The 20999-nt window shown below is 46.6% G+C and overlaps 8 protein-coding genes across 8 annotated transcripts; 3 read left to right on the forward strand and 5 right to left on the reverse strand.

Annotated features, from left to right (window-relative positions):
* Positions 1-52: 52 nt before the first annotated feature.
* Positions 53-1332, reverse strand: N7483_001825 (uncharacterized protein; the record flags this gene model as incomplete). The annotated part of the gene is made up of 3 exons (XM_057085262.1): positions 53-1086; positions 1152-1217; positions 1269-1332. 3 exons carry the CDS (start codon positions 1330-1332, stop codon positions 53-55), a joined length of 1164 nt encoding a protein of 387 aa, XP_056951411.1.
* An 823-nt stretch (positions 1333-2155) lies between these two features.
* N7483_001826 (putative COPII vesicles protein Yip3) lies at positions 2156-2677 on the forward strand (the record flags this gene model as incomplete). The annotated part of the gene is made up of 1 exon (XM_057085263.1): positions 2156-2677. The coding sequence occupies one exon, from the start codon at positions 2156-2158 to the stop codon at positions 2675-2677; it is 522 nt and encodes a 173-aa protein (XP_056951412.1).
* A 26-nt stretch (positions 2678-2703) lies between these two features.
* Positions 2704-3864, forward strand: N7483_001827 (uncharacterized protein; the record flags this gene model as incomplete). Its single annotated transcript, XM_057085264.1, has 1 exon — positions 2704-3864. The coding sequence occupies one exon, from the start codon at positions 2704-2706 to the stop codon at positions 3862-3864; it is 1161 nt and encodes a 386-aa protein (XP_056951413.1).
* A 930-nt stretch (positions 3865-4794) lies between these two features.
* Positions 4795-5782, forward strand: N7483_001828 (Frag1/DRAM/Sfk1 family protein; the record flags this gene model as incomplete). Its single annotated transcript, XM_057085265.1, has 4 exons — positions 4795-4849; positions 4902-5001; positions 5055-5324; positions 5377-5782. 4 exons carry the CDS (start codon positions 4795-4797, stop codon positions 5780-5782), a joined length of 831 nt encoding a protein of 276 aa, XP_056951414.1.
* A 311-nt stretch (positions 5783-6093) lies between these two features.
* N7483_001829 (tyrosine-protein phosphatase) lies at positions 6094-7232 on the reverse strand (the record flags this gene model as incomplete). Its single annotated transcript, XM_057085266.1, has 5 exons — positions 6094-6595; positions 6652-6849; positions 6902-6981; positions 7039-7075; positions 7126-7232. The coding sequence occupies 5 exons, from the start codon at positions 7230-7232 to the stop codon at positions 6094-6096; spliced, it is 924 nt and encodes a 307-aa protein (XP_056951415.1).
* Positions 7233-9495: 2263 nt separating this feature from the next.
* On the reverse strand, positions 9496-12648 carry N7483_001830 (glycoside hydrolase family 35 protein; the record flags this gene model as incomplete). Its single annotated transcript, XM_057085267.1, has 4 exons — positions 9496-10639; positions 10703-11204; positions 11258-12343; positions 12414-12648. The coding sequence occupies 4 exons, from the start codon at positions 12646-12648 to the stop codon at positions 9496-9498; spliced, it is 2967 nt and encodes a 988-aa protein (XP_056951416.1).
* Positions 12649-13235: 587 nt separating this feature from the next.
* On the reverse strand, positions 13236-16071 carry N7483_001831 (uncharacterized protein; the record flags this gene model as incomplete). The annotated part of the gene is made up of 4 exons (XM_057085268.1): positions 13236-14353; positions 14409-15806; positions 15879-15947; positions 16026-16071. 4 exons carry the CDS (start codon positions 16069-16071, stop codon positions 13236-13238), a joined length of 2631 nt encoding a protein of 876 aa, XP_056951417.1.
* Positions 16072-17701: 1630 nt separating this feature from the next.
* On the reverse strand, positions 17702-18875 carry N7483_001832 (uncharacterized protein; the record flags this gene model as incomplete). Its single annotated transcript, XM_057085269.1, has 4 exons — positions 17702-17971; positions 18025-18156; positions 18229-18516; positions 18564-18875. 4 exons carry the CDS (start codon positions 18873-18875, stop codon positions 17702-17704), a joined length of 1002 nt encoding a protein of 333 aa, XP_056951418.1.
* Positions 18876-20999: the final 2124 nt, after the last annotated feature.

Raw genomic sequence — 20999 nt, forward strand, 5'->3', positions numbered from 1 at the left:
TAATCTGTATCACAAAAACAAAACCATCTGAGCTCAGATTTATACTCCTCAATTATGATCGCTGAGCCTTCTTACCACGACGACGAGCGGAGCGACCATTTGAAGTAGCAGTAGACTCAACAACCTCCTCAACTTCTTCCTCGACCTCCTCGATAATCTCCTCCTCCTCCTCCTTGGAGCCAAGAACCCGACCAACAGTCTTGCGGAAAGCCCAAACAGGAAGTTTACAAACAATGGTATCCCGGAAAGAAGGACGCTGAATCTCATCAACATCCAACAAGAACTCCTGACGTTCACCCTCCTCAGACTCCTGTTCCAAGAAAACATTGCCAATGGAATCAACAATCAACACCTTTCCATTTTCCGCCACAACACGCTTCCGCTCACCAGTCGAAACCACTTGTTCAGTAGGTGTCGAGGTACCGGAGCTACGCGCCGGCGCAACTCTTCCACTCTTCTTCTCCTTCCGATTCTCACGATCCATCATCCGTTTCTGACGACGGTTCACCGCGACAGCAGCAGGCTGCTCAGTCTCGGAAGAAGGAGTCGGGGTGGAAGAACCAGCGGAATCAAGACCAGGGATACCACGTACACCAGATTCATCACCCCAAGCCGCACGACGAGCCTGACGAATATAGCGATCCACGAACTCGCGCTGACGCTTCCAGCTCAGGATAAGTGCACCGTAATGACCAGCACCACCGAAGACAAGGAATAAACCAGTCATGACGGTTCCAAGGCCAGGACGGAAACGACTATAGTAGTAACCTGTTCCTCTCCAGAGCGGGAATCCGTTCTTGAGGAAATGGTCGTAGCGCTGGCGGGAAGGTCCGCGGAGGACATTGGCCACGGTGTTCAGGCGAGCGGAGCGGGCATTGGCGTCTTTCACGGCGGCGTCAATTTCGCGCTTGGAGGGACCGGAGTTGACGTGAACGCCTGGCTTGGTGGTCTTGGACTTGGACTTGTCCTGTGCGTAGTTGGCGACGAAGGCACGTTTCACCTTGTCCGGGTGGAGGGTTCGCGACTTTTGACGATGGGCCTTGGTGATTTGGTCATGATTGGCATTGGGACGAATTCCGAGGAAATCTAGATGAGTATTCTTGTTAGATTTTGAATTGAGACTGTAGATTGAGTACTTGATTGACACGTACCGTAGAAAGTCACGTTGGCCCCTTCGGCCGTGGCGACCTCATCCCGAAGACGAAAGATTTCATAGTCTATTTAGTGTTAGAATGGGGGTAATGGATTAGAGTGATGGAGATAGTTACCATCCTTTGACCAGGCAGCAGCCAGGCCTATAAAGACCAGAAATAAGATGAGGGCGGACTTCATGGTTGTGAGGTGGTAGAAGTAAGCGCGGACCCCTTAAAGCTGGAAGAAGTTGGGAAGATCCTGCAAAGTGTACAGATACACCACTATGAGAAGAGATATTATTAGTGATAGATATTATTATATTATATTAATATAGAACTATAAATCATAAATCATAATGATAGATAATATTATGTCTTTTTCCTACTTCGTAGAATTACTCCATTACTCGATGAATATGACAGATAGAATCTCACCTACTTTGTTACTCACAAACTTCTACAAGTACATTGGTGGAGATGCAGTCGTGGCCCAACGAGAGTCCTGGACTCTGCATATGAGGCGTAACTTCAAGTGAGGGGAAAAAGAGTTTTAACAATGATTCTATTTTGCTTTATTTAGGAGAATTTCTGCATTTGAGCATCTTTTTCTCTTATATTTTTTCTTTCTCTCTCTGGGGGGTCTCTATACTCATGGCTTAAAACTCCACCCAAATCCGTTCCTTAAGGGACTCGGCCGCGAACAGGCAGATCTCAAAACAAAAATAAAGAGACCTATAAGGATTCGAGGAATATTCCAAAAATTGGAATATCTAGGCACCATAATATTCAATTAAAAAAAACGGAGCCTAAAGGGAAAGGGGGTACACTAAAGTGCACATCTCCGGCACTTACTCTTTATTTCTCTTATTACTCTTTACTCTTTTACTCTCTTACTCTCAAGTTTATTTTTCTATTTCCCCCCCCCTTCCCGTCGTGACACCTTGTACTCCGTACTACCCTCCACTCACAACTTGACACTTCTCTCTCCACTTCACTTTTTCTTCTTTATAAAATCTTCCATCATGGCTATCCAAATTCCCATCGATGCGATCACTTCGCGCTTCGGTGATCGCTTCAACAACATCCGCAGCCAATCCCTGACCACTCGCTTTGCCAACTTGCGCCCTGTCTCCGAATTCCTCGACGTTAAGCGCCTCTCCAAGCCCGCCAACTTTGGCGAAATTCAAAGCCGGGTTAACTATAACCTGTCTTACTTTTCCAGCAACTATGCCGCCGTCTTTGTCATGCTGAGCATCTACAGCTTGCTGAACAACCCCGTCCTCCTTTTCGTCATCATCCTCGTCACTTGCAGTCTTTACGGAATTGGCAAGCTTGGCGGTCGCGATCTGGATGTTGGTTTCCGTCGTTTCAATACCTCGCAGCTCTACACTGCCCTGCTGTGTGTTGCCGTGCCCCTGGGTCTTTGGGCTTCCCCCTTTTCCACGGTGCTCTGGCTCATCGGCGCAACCGGTGTGACCGTCTTCGGTCACGCCGCATTCTTGGATAAACCAATCGAGAATGCTTTTTCCGAGGAGGCGGTCTAGGTGGTCGGCCGCGAGCTCCTTACGATATGCCCCGATGGGGAAGACCACCGGGGGCACGAATGGGGAGACACAATGGGGGGAGAGCGATATGGGAGGAGGATACACGGGTGGAGGAGCTGATCAGCGACAACGATGATGTGTTTGGGCGGGAGTTGGTGCGGGGTGCTGGTCGATACACGCGACAGCAAGATTATGGAGCACAGAGCCGAGGGCCGCGCAGGCGGCAGGAGTACGAGTATGAGGACTGGGATGATGGCGAGTCCGTCGTCGATGGAGGGGACTATGACTTGAATGACTATGGAGATAGCACAGTGGCTTATGCGGTTCAGCTGGCCATGCGCGACAAGGAAGATCAATTGGTGGATCAGGCACTGGAGCGGATTCGTCGTGCGCAGACAATGGGCAAGAAGAATGTGCGACTGTCTAAGCGGGAACTCGCTGCGCTAGAGCGAAAACGTCAGCAGACAAGCAATGCTGGTGCAGGTCCTAGTGCCAGCGGGACCTCGCGAAGCAGAAAAGGGAGTACAAGTAGCTCGCGCCCATCGTCTCGACGGAATGGGCACACTGTTCCCTTGGAGCAGCAACCCCCACAATCCGGGGTATATCCACCTTTTGCGCCGGATGGTGGATGGAGTCGACCGTCTAGTTCCTCATCAGCTCATCGCCCGCGCACACCAACAATGCAGCCTTTGCGACCGCAACAATCCATGTCCCCGCTGCGACCTCCTTATACCTCGTTCCCCGACCGGATGCCTCCCAATGGTCGGCCACAGTCAATGCAACAGCCTATGTTTGCGCGGCCTTTACCTGACGATCCTCAATGGGCTCCGCCGTATTATAATCCTATGCAAATGAGTCCTTTTGCAGCGGAACCTCCGTACCAACCACAACTTCCTTCCGATCTTCGGGTTGGACCTCAGAGCCGGATGAGCTATCCCACGGGAATGCCCACGGGACTGTCGCCGATTCAAGCCCAAACTCGACAATCGGTTGCCTCGACGCCAGCTGCTACTCCGATTACTCCGGAGAGTGAGTCGGGGAGTTCAAAAGAGGAGGCGGGAAGCAGTGGTGAAGATTCGGATGTGCAGATTGTGCGTGTGGTGGAGCGTCAGCCTCAACCACAGGCATCTCCTGGTGTTCAAAGACGTCCAGTTGGAGGTCAAGGTCGTCAAGGAAAAAGTCAATGATCAGTGATAGTGAAAGTGAAGTGTCTCCTCGTGCCCTCAGTTAAAATTTTCATCGTGGCTTTACGTTTTTGTTTCGGGTCTTATGGCGTTTGGTAGAAGGATCAGTGAATAGATCAAGTTTAATATCTATATTGACTATTATCTTCAAATGTTACTCTATTTCAATTCTACTTCTGTTAGTCTTATATCATGATGTATTGGTTGTGCTCTCTACTCTATACTATGATGCCATGCTCCAGTCAACAACATTATCTTCCCAACACAGCCTAGTGGCTATAACCTTTGAATCACAATACTAATCTATAATATAGCATTTAAAGATATACTCTATGACATATCTCCCTGTAGTTAGTGGGTCACTTACGACGCAGACTCATGGATCCGTAACTCCGTGTAGAATGAAACTTGGCAGACAATGACGTCGGTCGCGCCAATCCCTTTTTTAGTCCTTGCTAGAAACTTCACAATTCTTTATCCTTTCTCTATTTCCTTGACTTGACTTCAAGTTGAACCTTGAGAGAGAACTCTGAGTTCAATCTATTCATTTGACTTGTGGTATCTCATCTCATCTCATCGCGCATCATACTCGTACCTGGATTCCATACGCCACATCCAACCACGCTTAAATCTTAATCGTCCCGTCGATCCTCTGGGAATGTTATGAGTTTCACCTTATATCTATCGGCGAACCTGTCATAAGTGAGTTACACGATTATCTCAAGCTGTCAATATCACTTGCGACAGTCTTACTATCATCCATAACCTACTCGTACTACTTCGGAGTATTCGCATCACTAACTTACCTAGATTAAGTTCACATCGTCACGCAATCCGCATTCTATTCTGCTGTCGCGTCAAGTCTCGACACTCAATACTTAATCCCATTCCTACGAAATAAAATACAGTGATTCAACTTGAAGTTATTGCAAAATGTGGCTCATCTCATTTTGGGTCTTCCCAGTCATTTCGGCCTGCATGTGGGTTGGTAAGTACTGCCCGAGATCGTGTATCCAAGTGGAAATCTAATCCGATCATAGCAATGTTGATTGCCATGCTTGCCACCTGGGTTAGGGATGGCGAACCCATTTACCCATGTATGCTAAATGCGGATGGGACAACCGATGGTCAGACTGTTGCGTATGTAGTCGATCATGACAATCTACTAGTCGCAAGCACTAACTATGTTATAGGTACATTTCCGATGTTGGCGCATACGGTGCACAGCCTTTATTCATCACTGGTAGTGTTATTACAGTCGTTTTCTTAGATCTGGCTTTCCTGTCTGAGCGATGGCTTCGCCACTCTGGTCAACTAGCTCAGAATAAGGGTCGACTTGATAAGATCTGTGCTATTGCCTCGATCTTTTTCGCCTTTGCTGGTGCTCTTGGGTTAATTCTTTTGTCTATCTTTGATACGGCGCAGTATCCTCATCTGCATGATGGGTTCCTGGTCATGTTTATGTGAGTTTATCTAACTACTTTATCTATGGGATTTAGATGCTAACTTCAACAGTGGTGGATACTTGATCAGTGCTATCCTCATCTGCGCTGAGTACCTACGTATCGGACTCTTCTACCGATCCCAACACCGTATTCTCCTGGTCAGTTTCTGCATCAAGCTTGCCTTTGTGATCATCGAGATTGCCCTGGCTATTGCATTCGGTATCTGCATGGAGAGCAGTGACCGCGCGAAGAAGAACCCCGGCGCTATTATTGAATGGGTGATTGCCTTCGTCTTCACTGGATACATTCTCTCATTTGTCATCGATCTCTTGCCATCTATCCGTACTCGGAGACACATTCCTCAGGGTGAGAAGCGGGACACCATGGCTGAGGCTGAAGAACACTTGCCACATGCCTCATTGGAGGAGCCTCTGACCACCGACTCGGCCAATTACTACCGTGGCGCACGTGTGTAAACCTGTATTAAACATGGTCTTTATTTCCATTTGCTTGTCCAGATCCGATCCGATCTGATTCGCTTTCATTTACGTTGTTATGAATATTCATCTGCTTTGATATCTATGTCCCTTATATGATTCGAACGCATTCAATGTACATTAATCTGATATTTCAAAAGTACTCGTATAGCTTCGATAATCTCCTGATTAAAATTATGACTAACACACTATGTATAACATCATGATCCGTATATGCAGCAACCCGCAAGCAACATGCATAAAAAAAAGAAATCCACCCAATACAGCCGAAACTTGAAATCAACATAGTATCAAGTACTCATAATCTTCTCGCGAATTTTCTCCTGCATATTCAAGTCAATCCCAATGCACGCTAAATAACCCGAAACGCCACGATAATGCGTATCCAAATAATCAATCAAATCATCCACAAATCCAGGTGGACAACGTGTATAATCTTCACTCAATCCCAAAGCACTAATCTCACGCATTCGCTCCTCAAACTCAGGAACAAGTTCAAGTTCCGAGCGCGTATAATCATCGATAATAGCAGCTCTTGAAACCTGATCCCCAGCTAATAACATCATCATGAGAATAACCAGCCCCGTCCGATCTTTGCCTTGTGTACAGTGTACCAAAATGGGATATGTTTCTTGCACGGCTAGGAGTTCGAATATGCATCTGAGTTCAGATTTGCTTGCGTCTAGCGTATCTTGTGCTAATCCTGTCAAGCCGCGTGGTTGCATCACTTGCTCTGCTACAAGTCGGATTGCGTCGTTTCGATAGCCTGTAGCTGTCATAGCGATAGCTTTTCTACTAATCATCAGTATGGAAATCAATGAGTATAGGTGTATAATAATTGTGCGCACATATAATTCGTCCAATCAAGCCTCCACAACAATGTTCGTTCCATAGCTTTTCCCGCTAAACTAATCAAACATCGTTGCGCGGGAATCTGAACTAGATGTTCATCTGCATTTCCGGAAGGTGTATTCGTCAGGTCGATCTCGGTGCCCGTATTTTCATTTTCCGCGCGACGTTTTCGCGTCGCCATTTTGTGTTCTGTTCTACAGGATATTAGTTTACGCGTATATATGTCAAATCAGAAGGAATACACACGTTGATCGTAAATCCAGCACCGTAGCGATGTGAAACTCATCTGCTAGTCGACGCTTATCTCTTTCTGATGCGTCATCTGGCTGTAATCAGAATTAGCAATTAGGATCTTGGAATTGGTGTCATAAAGGGGGTATTACCCTAGCACTTCGATAGAGTATGCCTTCTTTTAAAATTCTATCACAAGTTAGTTCAGTTCGATGAGATCATAGGAACGGGAAACGTACGACGCGCCAGAAACTTGATTTATCGTTCTTCCCACATCGCGAAAGTTGATTATATTGTCAAAGGGACGATCCGGAGAGTCCAAGTCAACACTAGAAGAACGAGCCATGGCGAGTATGTGTGAGTATGAGTTCAAGTTTAATCAGACTTGGAAGGAATAATGTTTTGATTAATTAAATGGCGGTGGGACGTGAGAGTTAACGCGTTGGGCAGGAAAAAAACGATCATCCGCCTTGTTTCTGGCCTAAGCTCCTTTCCCCGGGGTCTCCACCTAAGCTTGATCATCTTTTCAAGTTTATTGGTTAATAATGTATTCAATTTATTGAATTATACCATTTTAATCAAAATCATCTTTATCATTCAAAAATACGGAGGTCGGTCCGGAAAGTTCTCGCCAGAAATTATAATTTCTTTTTCTTGATATATTACCGGCCCTGTATGTCAGGTGTATAGCCTGCTGTATATTGGATGTATTGCCGTGTTACGTACTAGGCTAAATATTGCTTATAACACCCGTGGACACGTAGATCTTTATCTTTTACCCCGCCTACAGTCCGTACACCCCTTCACACTTTTATCCCACCTACACAGCTACACTTTTGTCCCACCTATACAGCTACAATGAAGACCAATATTGCGCAACGTGCTGTCATTGTATACCTAAGGGCCCAAGGACATGCCCCTAAGGAGATCAGTGAATTTATGAATATTCCACGGCGTACTATAGGAGACATATGGAACCGTGCACTCGAACGAGGTTTTCAGCCGAATCAGCGACCATTCAATATATCAGATGAAATGTTAGCTGATAAAGCACGTTCTGGGCGTCCATCTAAGCAAACAGATGAGCTTAAAACCACACTTGGGGCGAAAATCCGTGTAGACCGCTATGGGCGTGAGAAAACATGTGAACAGCTAGCTGCAGAGCTACGCAGTGAATCAGGTTAGTTATTCTAAGATTTGATATTTTATTTAGTGTGTTATTTAATATGTTATTTAGTATAATATTTGATGTGTTACTTGGTGTGTTATTTGATATGTTATCTCATATGTTACTTGATATGTTATTTCCTCTAATATTTCTTCTATAATTAGGGATTAATATATCAAAAACAACAGTTTGGCATGTACTACGAAAAATTGGCCTACGAAAAACAAAGCCTACACGTAAGCCTGGGCTTGCCGCTGAGCAGAAAAAACAACGTCTTGAATGGTGTTTAAAACACGCCCATTGGACTATAGAAGACTGGAAGAATGTGATTTGGACTGATGAAACTGCGGTTGTTTTATTACACCGTCGGGGTGGATATCGTGTATGGCGTACTTCTAGTGAGCGGTTCGTCCGAAGCTGTATTCGAGAACGTTGGAAGGGGGCCTCTGAGTTCATGTTTTGGGGTGCTTTTTCTTATGATCAGAAGGGCCCCTGTCATTGTTGGGTACCTGAAACTACAGCCCAAAAGCGTGAAGCAGAACACCAAATCGCCGAATGGAATACTGAATTAGAGCCTATTATGCGTGCAGAATGGGAGCTTAATTCAGGTATACAGCGATTAGGGCTACGCAATAAGCCTGGAAGACAACCTCAGTGGAGATGGACTCAGAAGAATGGAAAGCTTGCACGCAATTCGAAAGGTGGAATCGATTGGTACCGATACAACACCGTGATTTTAGCCCCAAAACTACTTCCATTCGCCCAAGAATGTGCTCGAATTCGAACGAAAACAATAGTTCAAGAGGATAAAGCACCAGCCCATTCACATCACTACCAACAGCGAATATTTGATATAATGGGGGTCCAACGAATGATCTGGCCTGGAAATTCGCCTGATCTAAATATGATTGAACCTGCATGGCCTTGGATGAAGAGATACACTACGCGAAAAGGAGCACCTAAATCGCGTAAAGAAGGGATTAAAGTATGGGAGGCTGCGTGGCGTGATCTACCACAGGCGCAAATTCAAGCTTGGATTGAACGTATACCATGGCATATACAGCAAGTCATTAGACTAGAAGGGGGCAACGAATACGGTGAGGGGCGTGATAAATTAGGTGAAGTAGCCCCTAGCGGGTTAGGTGATAACGCCTATAACAGCGGCAGCGGCAACGACAGCGACAGCGACAGCGACAGCGACAGCGACAGCGATATATGGGAAGATATGTGAATATTTACTGTTTCAAGCTGTTATTATATTTCAGTACTATATATTTCCGTTTTATATACATCTTGATTACGCGATATATTTCAATATTTACTGTATATAGCCTAGTGTGAGAAAAAGAAATTATAATTTCTGGCGAGAACTTTCCGGACCGACCTCCGTACTTAAATCATACTAGAACTATCTAGTAGGTGAATCCCCCCAACTTGGGCACTATGCATACTCACTTCGATCCTTCCATCTCGGCTGCAGGTACGACCAATCCTGATTAAAGTCGAATCCAGTTCGATAAATACCATACGCAGTCAACTCCACTGTATCAAGTTTAGCTCCTGAATCCGTCAACGCCAAAAGACTAATAGCCAAAGTATTAGTCCCCTGATTATTGATAACGCCCGGTGGGAAAGGGAAGACCGTCTGGGGTCCCAGATACGGTACATAATGACCAAACTGGTAACCATTCACGAAGATCTGTACGACGGCGTTGGTATTATCCGTAGCACCAAGAGTAAGACCAATGGGTACATCAAGGTCATCATCTAGATCCAAAGAGAAAGTCGTATGATAGAAACGACCTTCTGCACTAGCGACGCCATCAAGTGGACTATCCGTTCCCGCTGTTTTGGGCGGTGTGTAACCGGGTAAATGCCAGCCTAATCGTTCACCGTATAAGCCACCTTCATTCATGGGTCCACGCACTGGATCAATATTGGCTTCACCGCCGGCGTTGCCTTGGATACGCCAGGATGTGAACTCTAGTTCTGAGTTAGAGTCGAAGAGCCAGGCCCCGAGAATTCCACGTGGGTTTTGTGGTCCCGCTGGTGAGACACTAGCTTCGTCGTGGCCCATATAATCCATTATCACGGTGAGAACGTTATCCGTTTCTTCTAGAAGGGATTGGTTGAATGTGAGAGTCGCGGTTGTGGATGCAAGGGCGACCTCGCCGAGTGCTCCACCGACGTATGCACCATTAACCCAAGCGGCCCAGCCAGCACCGGCACCACTTTGAACAGTCACGTTCGCGCTGGTTGCATTTGTACCATCGAATCGTCCACGGTAGATATATGTTCCAACGGCATAGCCGTAGTCACCAGCGTAGAGAACTGGGTAGGTGAGTGGGGTGACGCTGTTGACCGTTGTGGTTTTGTTGCAGACTACCCAGCGGGAGTCATTGTAGTCGCGTTGGATCTCTGGGAGGGTGTCTTGGGATTTCCATGAGGAGAGTGTGGGAAGGGAGATCTTTACAGATTCAGCTCCAGGGGCAGTTCCTGTGAGACTACCGTAGGCTGTTTTCTTGGTTGTGATGGATTTACCATTCCACTTAATCTTGGTGACCTTGGAATTCCCGACATATACCCTGTATTCGTTAGACTAGGATCAACTGGGATTTAGGAACTGGGAGTTAGGAGTTTGAACTTACTCGAGAGAGGTCGTATTCGCATTGTCACCAACAAGACTGACAGTGTCTCCACTGACACTCGCAGTGCGAACCAGATATGGACCCAGGGCAAAGATATGCTCACTCGGAGAAACATTCGGGTCCGTCGTTGTGGGCACTGCATAGAAAGTCCAAGCTGTTTCTTTGTCCAGCAGGTAGACCAGCACTCCATTGGAGAACTGGAGAACCGTTGCGCCGTCTCCCTGAGTGTATGAATACTCGGTCCTATTGCCAGACTTTGTGGAGGTCACGTTGGAGTTTCCATAGGTCTTGTAAGTCAGCTTGGATGGGGGATTCTTGAACGCAAATATGCCCTGTTGTCCGATGTTCATATAGAACACAATCACATCTTCATCCAGAGTAGCATAAGTGAGGACTTCAGCGGATGAGTAAAGCAGAGTAGACTCGGTGCCGACCGCATAGTCTGTCACGATGATCTTGCTCTGACGACCATCCAGCTCGATATCCGGGATGGTAATTGCACCTGGATAAGGTTATCATTCCCAGTCTCTTGAAAACCATCTTAGTAGTACTAACCAGCCGACGTATTCACGTTCAACGAAAACGAAGTCGCATCCTGAGATGAACTAGTATCCTGCGCCATAACATAAAACCCGGCCTGAGTATCCGGATTCCTCAACGCCCACGTAAAGATACTAGTATCATCACTACTAGTAGTATACCCGGTGCCATTGCCTTCCATATCAACCTTCAACAAATCCTTCGAAACTCTGGTAAAAAGCCCAATCAACTTCGTCTGCTTAATCTTATCCCTCAACTCCCTGGTCTCCCTCAGCGGCGCATCATAGTCATACGACGTATAGACCACCGGCGCAGCAGAATGTCCCCAATTCGTACCACCATAAGCCATATAAAGACTCTGCAGGGTAACCCTTGAGCCAATATTATTCTTATAGTAAAGATCGGCGAACTGAGGCGATTGTTCCGAGAGACAATCATCATAGAAATATCCACCCCATGGTTCAAACCACCCACCTTCAAACTCAGCCAAGTACTCAGGTTGAGTATACGAGTAATTCTGGAACCACTCATAATAAGTGCGAACAAGAGTATATCCCGAATCAGGATTCGTGCAAGATGTTCCACCGGGGTACGAATCAAGTCCATAGACATTAACCGCACCACCAACATCTTCATAGTCGGTTGACCAGCTTATATCCCGCATACCCTTTTCATTCGAGGTACTAGGGATAACGACACCAGCTGCATCAAAAGCCGCAGTGATCTGTTCCATATACAGAACCAGATCATTAGTGGCAATATGATACGGTTCCTGGAGTTCATTCTCATGTTGATGAAGAATCACCGGACCCCCATTCGTAATTTGGTTCTTTGCGATGATTGCGCCGACCTCCTCGATCCATGGGTACCAGAGCTCGTAGTATGATTCTGCGTTTGTGCGAGCCGAGCCCATTTGGCCATTCGATGCCCAGAGCGCGAATCCTCCAGCTGAGGTTTCGCCATTAATGTATGGACCTGGACGGGCGATTATGTATAATCCTGCTTCTTTTGCGTAGTCGAAGACGCGCTGGATATCGTGAGCTCCATTTTCGAAATCGAAGACGCCCTCTGAGGCGGAATGGTAGCTCCAGAAGAAGTAAACTGTGCTGTTAGCAAATATCTACCAAAATAGAGTGGAAAACTAGTGAATATTACTAGTAGACTGACTTACTAGAAAGAGCATTGAATCCACTTGCGCGAAGCTTCTGGAAAACATCAAGCCACATTTCTGGGACTGGGAGTCTCATATAATGAAATTCTCCAGAGAAGATATACACCCTCTCCCCTTTCACGAAGAGACTATATTCATCCCATGTTACCTCAGTTGTGAGATTGTTGTTCGTTGCATGAACAAGTTGACCCGAAATACTCCATAGAAGGAGCGACAGAAGCGTTAGGAGACGCATCGTGAGATCCGAGTCTGGTACTGACAGCCAGCGGATTCGGATTCATCTGAACTTCAAATTGCTGGTGTATTGCCAGTATAAATCAACATTTGAAGACTCCGCTCGGTCATCGCGGTAGTGTTATGCCGGCTAAATTGGATTGGTGGATGTTTTCGCAAAACCCTTAACGCTTTGGGCAATTCTCCTGAAATGCGGGGATCGGATACTCTTCACGAAGTTTTTCAAGGTTATACCCCTGAATATTATTCACATATGTAGTAATATGTGGCTGAGGGGGGATTCCGTGCCGAGATTAATTCGGTGTATTCTACTGCGAGATGCAACATCACGTCAACCGTCATGCATGAGAAATACTGTGTACTGTAAGCGAGGATAAATTGCAATATGAACTTCTATGTAGAATACCACAATTTGGTTCATATTCTGAACAAGCATAACAATCGTGTATCAATCAAACTCAGATAATCCACCAAGAATCGTAATTCAGAATACACAAGGCGCCATAGAATCTCATCGTACAAACATCGAATCAAACCAATCCAACTCCCAAATAAATCACAAGAATATTAAACTTAGACATAGCAATATCATGACAGATCTTCAGAGAATCGGGATTCCCGACCAGTACTAGCAGTCTCTCCAAGGATAGGAGGCACAGGAAGACCCTGATCAGCAGCGCTATCTCTCAGGCCTCGAAAATCAGTACCGTGGACCTTAATCTCGGGTGCCGCTGAGCTTTGAACATCGCTATGAGTAGCACCATTAGTCTTGGGCTCCTCAGTTCGCGACATTCTCTTCAAGAAAGATTGTCGGAATCCACTCCTCCTCTTCTTCGACTTTTCAGTAGCCTTGTATTCAGGCTCAAAGCTCACAGCAGAATCATCGCTGGGAGTTTTGGTATTTGTCACATTCAAATTACCCTCATGGGAAGGCTCACCCTGGTCCAAATCATCTTGGGAGAGAGGGTGAGAACTCAACGCTGCGCTGCGAGATTCAGAGTCACGTCTCCCAGTTAATGCAGCACCGCCGGTAAACCCGACAACGCTGTCACTGCGATTGTATTCTGGACCAGGCTGGTGGGGGTATACCCGCACAGGCCCACTTGAACGGCGAACCAGTCGATCCCGAAACCAAGTCTTCAGCTTTGAGTCTGCTCGGGGACTGGTAACTGGGTGAATGTCATGCATCGGTACTGGTCCAGCGCCAACTGCTGCGGCATCACGCGGTGTGGTCATAGAGCGCCCGGGGAGTCCAGGTCGCCCAGCATACTCGGTAGGCTCGGTGATTGAAACTGGGGCTCCGATATGTGCAGCAGTGACTACAGTGGCTGGGGCAGCTGCCTCGGGAGCTTCAGGAGCTGTTACTAGAGCAGGCTCCTCTGCGGATTGCTCTGCGGACTGCTCTGCGGGCTGCTCTACGGGCTCTGTGACCTCCGTGGGGTCCTCCCTGAGCTCCTCCCTGGACTCCTGAGCCTGTTCGTCCAAGGCAGCAACGGCGCCCGTAGCAGCAACCTCGGGTTCGGCCTGATCCTGGACGACTGGCTCTTCGACGCCCTCTTCCCTAGCAGCCTCGGCAGCCTCACCCTCGGCATCAGCAGCGACGACAGCAGCAGGTTCCTTAGCTAAGGGTCTTCCAGAGCGAGTAAGCTTGCTCTTTGTTCTCCACAGCAAACTCATTCCCCTGCTGAGACGCTTCTCTTTAGGCACTGCAAACTATTAGTATACTGTCGTTTGAAAACAAAGACAAACAGGCAAACTAACCTTTCTGAGTATCTGCAACACGGGTCAAACTGGCCTCTCGTTCTTTCTCCAGCGCAGCATGTCTTTCTTTCTCCTCAGCATCAAGTTGCGCCTCAAGCTCTTGAGCCCTCCGCTGCTCCGCATTCTCAGTCATCTCATCAAATGTTGGCTGGAGACGAGAACGAGCGACGGCCTCAACATCAGCCATGTCCATATACTGATTCTTTCCAATATTTATCCGATTTCCACGGGCGCCGCTCGCCTCTGCCGCTTCGGCTTCCCGGCGAATACGTTCTTGAGCCGCCTCATCCCACTCTCTCTGTAGGGATGGCGGCGCCCGACCTGTATCGGCATACATCTTCATGTCCATGCCTATCATAGTCGCATTGACATTACGCTGAGCAGCCGCCATCAGCAACTCGCGATCCTTAGTTCTCTTCTCGTCCACCTGATCCAACTTTGTTCGCAGACTTGACATTTGATTGCGAATACGTTTTGACTGCTCAGCATCCACTTGCGTAACATCCGCATCGCTGGAAGTTCTCCTGCGACGAGTCGTAAGCAAAGACTTGGCAGGCTGCGATCGAGTACCATAGTAATTTTGAAGCTCGGTGTGATCATCCTGCATTGTCGCCAATTTTTCAGCAGCTCTCTTCTGGGCAGCTTCTTGCAGGGTCATCACACGACGAGCCGTGGGACCCTCGGTCGCACTGATTGATTTCCGGTATTGCAACCGATCCGTACCCCTCTGAGCAGCATGTATCGCGGAATCCGAACTACTTGCATTACTTTTAGGCGCTTTCACTTCATACATATCCTTCGCCATGGAGATAGCTGCAGCGCGCAGGGAGTTTTGTCGGTTTCGTTCCTCGATTTCACTAGCGATAGGAGGGGAAGAGGTATAGAGTTTTGCGTTGGTATTTGCGACATGTCGAATACGACTTGCTTCCATTGCAGAATCTAAATGATCCAGAGGATTCTCCTCCTCTGGATCTGTTTTTAGTCTGTGTGACGCTCCTGCAGCACGAAGTGCATACGGCGTTCCAGAGGCCAAGACCTGCTCACTGGGGGCGGAATCCGCTCGCCTGCGCCCAGTAGTGTACGCTCCCGTGGCAGCCTGGCGCGCCTTATTCTGAAGCTGACGAGCATGATCCTGCTGCTGAGCCTCTTGGGTTGGTGAAAAAGTCGAGTTTCGTTGTTCGCGAACGGCGAGAATTGCGGCGCCCAGTCCGACGGCGCTGTACTGGGAATTCGGTTGAGGGGATTCGGGTGGTGTTAGGTCTTTCACATGCAAGGCGGCCTTCTCTGCAGCAACCTGGCGACCTGGCCGCCATGCATCCACTGATTTGCGATTCGCATGGGCAAGCGCGGCTCCCGCTGATGCAGCGCTCAAAGTTGAGGCACCACCCGATAAGTGATCTATCGCGACGAGCATGGGTGAGTGTCTATTTTTTGAAGTATCGCGAGAAAGATGACTGAACATGGACTCACTAGGCTCTTTATTCTCACGAACTGACGCCTTGCGTCGCGGGTTGGCCGCAAGGAGGGCAGCAGTGGCGGCTGTTTCAGGACGCGAAGTTAGGCTATGCGGAAACGGTGGAGAATTTGACGATCCTAGTTCATGTTCCCTTTACTTACCGTCGTCGCTCAGACGAGCCGACCGAGTCATTTGCACAGTCGCCATTGGGTCGAAATGACGAGAATGATAGAAAAGAAAAAACTACCTTCTGAAGAACTGAAGAAGTAAGAAAAATGGGGAAAGCTTTACTATGGACCCCGTGACGTCGGCATGCAACGGAAGATCGAAGCTGATTGCATCATAGCGAACTCAATGAATCAACGAGCTTTAACGCGGGGGAGAGATGATCGTCGGCTTTCCGCATTCGTCGAGAAGGGTGGCTTAAGTGGCTTTTTTTTCCTGTTCTTCTACTTAATCCTCGTTTTTTGCTTTTTTTCTTTCCCCTCCTTCTCCTGATCCATTTGATCGGATTTCATGGGATTTGGTACCATCCCTACGATCGAATCGATCTGGTTTAGTACTGATTTACTATTAGTCTTGGTGAGAAAAGCACCCAAACTGATCGGCGATCGGAGTTTGAATCCGGCGAGTCCTTATTGACCACGATGTGACCATGATGACGAGCACGAAGGGAGTTCACCGTACTCCATAATGCGACTGAATAGGAATAGTAAGGTACCAATTTCAAGTTATGACGATCATGGTTCCTAAATGATTCTTCGGCATTTGAAGTTGAGATATGCAGGGTTCCACATACTAGTACTATGTACTATGTAATCTTTGCATGTGGCATCTATTTACTAGTATCAAATATTACATCTGTTCTTATACATACTGGGATATACCCATTATTCGATTCTAATCATGGCCGTAGTGGTTCAAATATTGCATTAAAAAAAGAGAAAGTATGCCTGAGGCATCAATCCTATTGTCAGCCAAAATAACGTGATAAACTAGGCCCAATTGGGACGGTTTTAACAGGATTAAATCCTGGCTTCTGATTGGCCGAACCAGAATGGATCACATGATTAGCCACGTGATCTACGGTCGCAGCAGACGCTTATTCGTGTAAATTAGTGTTATGAGAATCAGACCTGTTGATACGTCCCATTGCGACCGCCTACTGCATTAGACCTTGTAGTCTGACACCTATCCCTACATATACTTCGATGTTGCCAACTGGCAAGTGCCCTACTACCCGTGGACTACTAGTAAAGAGAACTCCTTCATTTCTTGTTTCTATTCCAGTGTCCTCAACGACTCGAAGGAGAGGCTTGATCAGGATGGGCCATTAGCCCGGGCCAGTCATATCCATATCGATATGATTGCGGGACTCACTGATGTCGTCCTCTCTGAAACAGATATGTTAGCTTGTTCTAAATGAATTCTGGGCTTTTGCTTGACTTAGATACACCTTGTTTGTGTCTTAGAAATTGTCGGCTACTCCGAGTCAATTACAGAAACCTCAGTGATGGCGTCGTCAATTCTGAACTTCTCTGGCTCAACGCTCAGGAACTTCGCCAATGAATCTGGGGTGTCGACATTCAGGTACCATTGGCAGTACCAGTTGCTCTGCTTCAAATATCCAAGTGAATCAGAAATTGCGTGGGTTTCATGGAATATCCTAGACAATTTCTATATAGTGACTCGTGCTTGACATCAATATTTGAATATTTTGATTTGCAGTCCTGCCACTGGTAGATTTGACTAGTGACCGGCTAGTAGTCTTTCAAAAGTCCTTATGCCGAATTTCGACTATGTTTTGATTGTAATTTCATGCGTGGAAAGCTTGCAACTACACTTTTGGTAGGCTGTCCATCATTGATGGCAATTTTCCTTCCTTTGATCCCAATCGCCTATTCTTCTTCCTCGCTTTCCATCGCTCAATTCGTCCGTTGATGAACTTTTCGAGGAGCCTTCTTTCTGACCATAGAACAAAGGTCAGAATAGTCACCACAGTCAGCGGAATGGTGATGGCCCAGAGAATCCAGAAATGTGGTGAAACTTCCAGTAGGTTTGAATCATTCTCGAGGTAGAAGAATGGGGTACTAAAGAAGCTCTGCGTCTAAGTGAGAAAGGATGCATAATGGAGCAGGGTTAAATAATTATCTTTCTTACTGTCGCAGCCGTACAAGGCAAAAACACCATGGTCAGAATCGCAATATTCTTCATTGCTTGGCTGTCCCCTCTCATGACCTTGGAGTCACCTTTCATGACTTTTGAGTCAGCCTGAGTGACCAGGTTAAAGGCCTGATACAAGTCAACTTATAAGATCTGCTGGCAAAGGATCACTGGAGATAAAGCATGGCTCGATAGACCCACCAGATTAATGATCGATTGAGTCCGCTTTTCCAGACTCCGGAGACGCAATTCGGTGGATCTCAGAAGTATATTTGCATATCGTAGTCCAGCAAGTGTTGAACTCATTGAATCCACAGAGGAATGTGGAAGTACTTGCTTATAATGATACGAGGCCGCGCTCAGCGTTTCTGTAAGCGCTTCAACGGCCTCGAGTAGGTAAATTTGATATCGTTGGATACGGTGCATGCTAGGGAAATTCAGATCGTCGGTAGCCAACCCTGAGTCATTTTGGGCCATTTCTATTACTTGCTGGAAGAAATTAATAGGAATTCTCAACCTTAATGCGGAAGCCATACCTTTTCTGCAGGGGCGTAAAGATCTGCAACCTTCCAGGCGAAAGCATCTATTTCTTCGTGTAGAACTTCAAACACAACATTCAATAGAGAATAAGGGTGCTTGAGGATTTCCTCATAAGACATGCACTGCGAGGCAATCTCAAATCTTTCAAATAGTTTGTCCTTGCTGCCAAAGGTAAGTAAAGTCACTGAGGCCGTCTTCTTCAGTTCTGAGGATCGTGTCACTTTCAGACAATAAGAAGAGCGAATCCATTTAGTGTCCGCTTGGCCTGGGTCTAGTTCGACCTGTTTGTTCTTATTATCGATTGTCATAATACCATTGACTTCCTTTATTGGAATATCTTTGCAGAGAAAATGAAACCATGTGTCTTGTCCATAACTAGGTATTAGTCCGATAGAACAAAGAATGAAAATGAAATATTCACATACAAGTCGAACCTTCAACCAATGGAGTGGCACCAAATGAACAAGCAACATCCAATCTCCTTTCTGCTACAAATGCTCCAGGAAGATTGTAGTGTTTGTATAGATCGACAATTGCTGGTCCTCCCTTCCTATGAGGAATGTCGAGGGCAGTGAATCTAGGATCTTTTAGCATCTGCACCGACTTCCAATGGATTATACCTAGCCTACACAATTCGAACTGCCTTTTCAGGGCGTTCTGCAAGATCAGATATCCCAGGCCATGTCATCTTCTGCCCACTAGATTCATCTGCTGACTTCAGTATCGCTCATCGTAACAAGGACTATGGTACTTACTTTCGAGCCATTCAAAGCCTTGATAGTTTATTTTCTCCTTCTTGGGGATCAATAAGGTCTGAGATGACTCTTTCTGGGCGAGCTCAATACATTTCTCAAAATGCTCATAATTATGTGCATTCCATTTCGAGTTTAGCTTAGCGTTCTCTGGCGATAAAAATTGCATTTCAGGTAATGTGGGATAGCACGTAAACTTGAACTTGCTAGATTGGCTTTTTTTCGATATAGTAACGTATGGCGTTTCATTACAAATCCAGCTTCATTGGAACCTTGGAAGTTTCCGGCCCTGGGGTTGAAAACCTGGAAGATCAGGGTAAGAGATGATAAGATCAACATAATGCGGCTGGGAATTCTCACGGCCCCCAATTTGTAATTTGGCTGATATGTGCCCAACGCAAAATGATTCTCCGCAGAAGCCAAGTGTGAAGAGAAGCCAATCACAGGACTCAGTTCCCCGCGACTTATATGCAGCTAAGGGGTTCAAGGTTAGTGTCTATACAGGAACTTCTTTTGGGTCATACTCCGTATGTACAACAGTACAAGGTCAACTCGCGTAAATATTTTCTGCCCCATTTCAATCATCAGCTGAGGAATCGTGAATAAAATTAGTTCAACACAGAAGCAAACATTGGGACTAGCCAGTAAAAACTGTTGTTCGCCGAGATCCACAAATATCAAAGAGGTGAGCATCTATACAATACTACGTGGAGTGCACGCTAAAGATATTCAAGTTTTACGCCCCATTTCTAAGGTTTCGACTTCGGCTAAGATATACTCATCACATGTGCATGAAATATTTGAACATTTGAAGTTGCTCAGGTGGTTCACGGACATGGCTCTGGAAACGAAGTGTGAGGAGAAGCCAATTACAACTTGAAAGTCCCCGAGACCTACATATCATGTCCAAATTCAGCCCTGTAAACGCACTCGAGAGGGGCTCGGATGATTTAAATGTTATCTTTAGATTGAGAGGTCCGAGTCTTCATCTTTCACTCTCTCGGATCTAAAAGTAGAAGCCAATTATAGTAGTTTCTTGCGGCTCAGATTTCCAGAAGTGGTTAGTGATTGACACTGCGGACGGGAGTAACCTTGGGACCTTGGGCTTTACTCTGTGCATGCTACAGTTCTGCAAGCCTACTGGTACTATCTACCTAGTCACACCCGTGGACCTGCCCAGGTGAAAATGCACATTTGTTCAAGTTCACTTCAAGTTGCACATGTGGGCAATGATGAGCCACCTCCACTTACAGGCACGAGTACCTGTAAGTACTACCCACTGGTGCTTCTCAGCCTCAATATTTGAAATATCGCAGCAACTATCGGATATGGAAATTGAGTTTGATATTTTGCATCCGTGTTATATGCACGAGCTGGACGCCTGGGACTAAAAGAGTGACACACCAGTCATTTGACTGGAATGATGTGAATTTTCCCTGCCACCTGGGCACGTTTTCGGAAACACCGAGAGGTGGCTTGAGGCTCTTCATCAATCTGAGAAGACAGCATCTGACTTCGCTAGGTGCATTAGCCCCCAGCTCTGAAACCACCACCCGTGATGCATCAAGCCTCCTTCTTGAATTAGCTTAGTGCTCTACCACCCGGGGTGAAGGATTCAGCTATCCAGATTACCGGGAAGGTACAGAGATACTACTAACCCGTGGATGTGAAATATGCACT

The sequence above is a fragment of the Penicillium malachiteum genome (genome assembly GCF_028827825.1).
Source record: "Penicillium malachiteum strain IBT 17515 chromosome Unknown utg000001l:1.0-8184562.0:1.0-8186909.0, whole genome shotgun sequence".
Taxonomy (NCBI): Eukaryota; Fungi; Ascomycota; class Eurotiomycetes; order Eurotiales; family Aspergillaceae; genus Penicillium; species Penicillium malachiteum.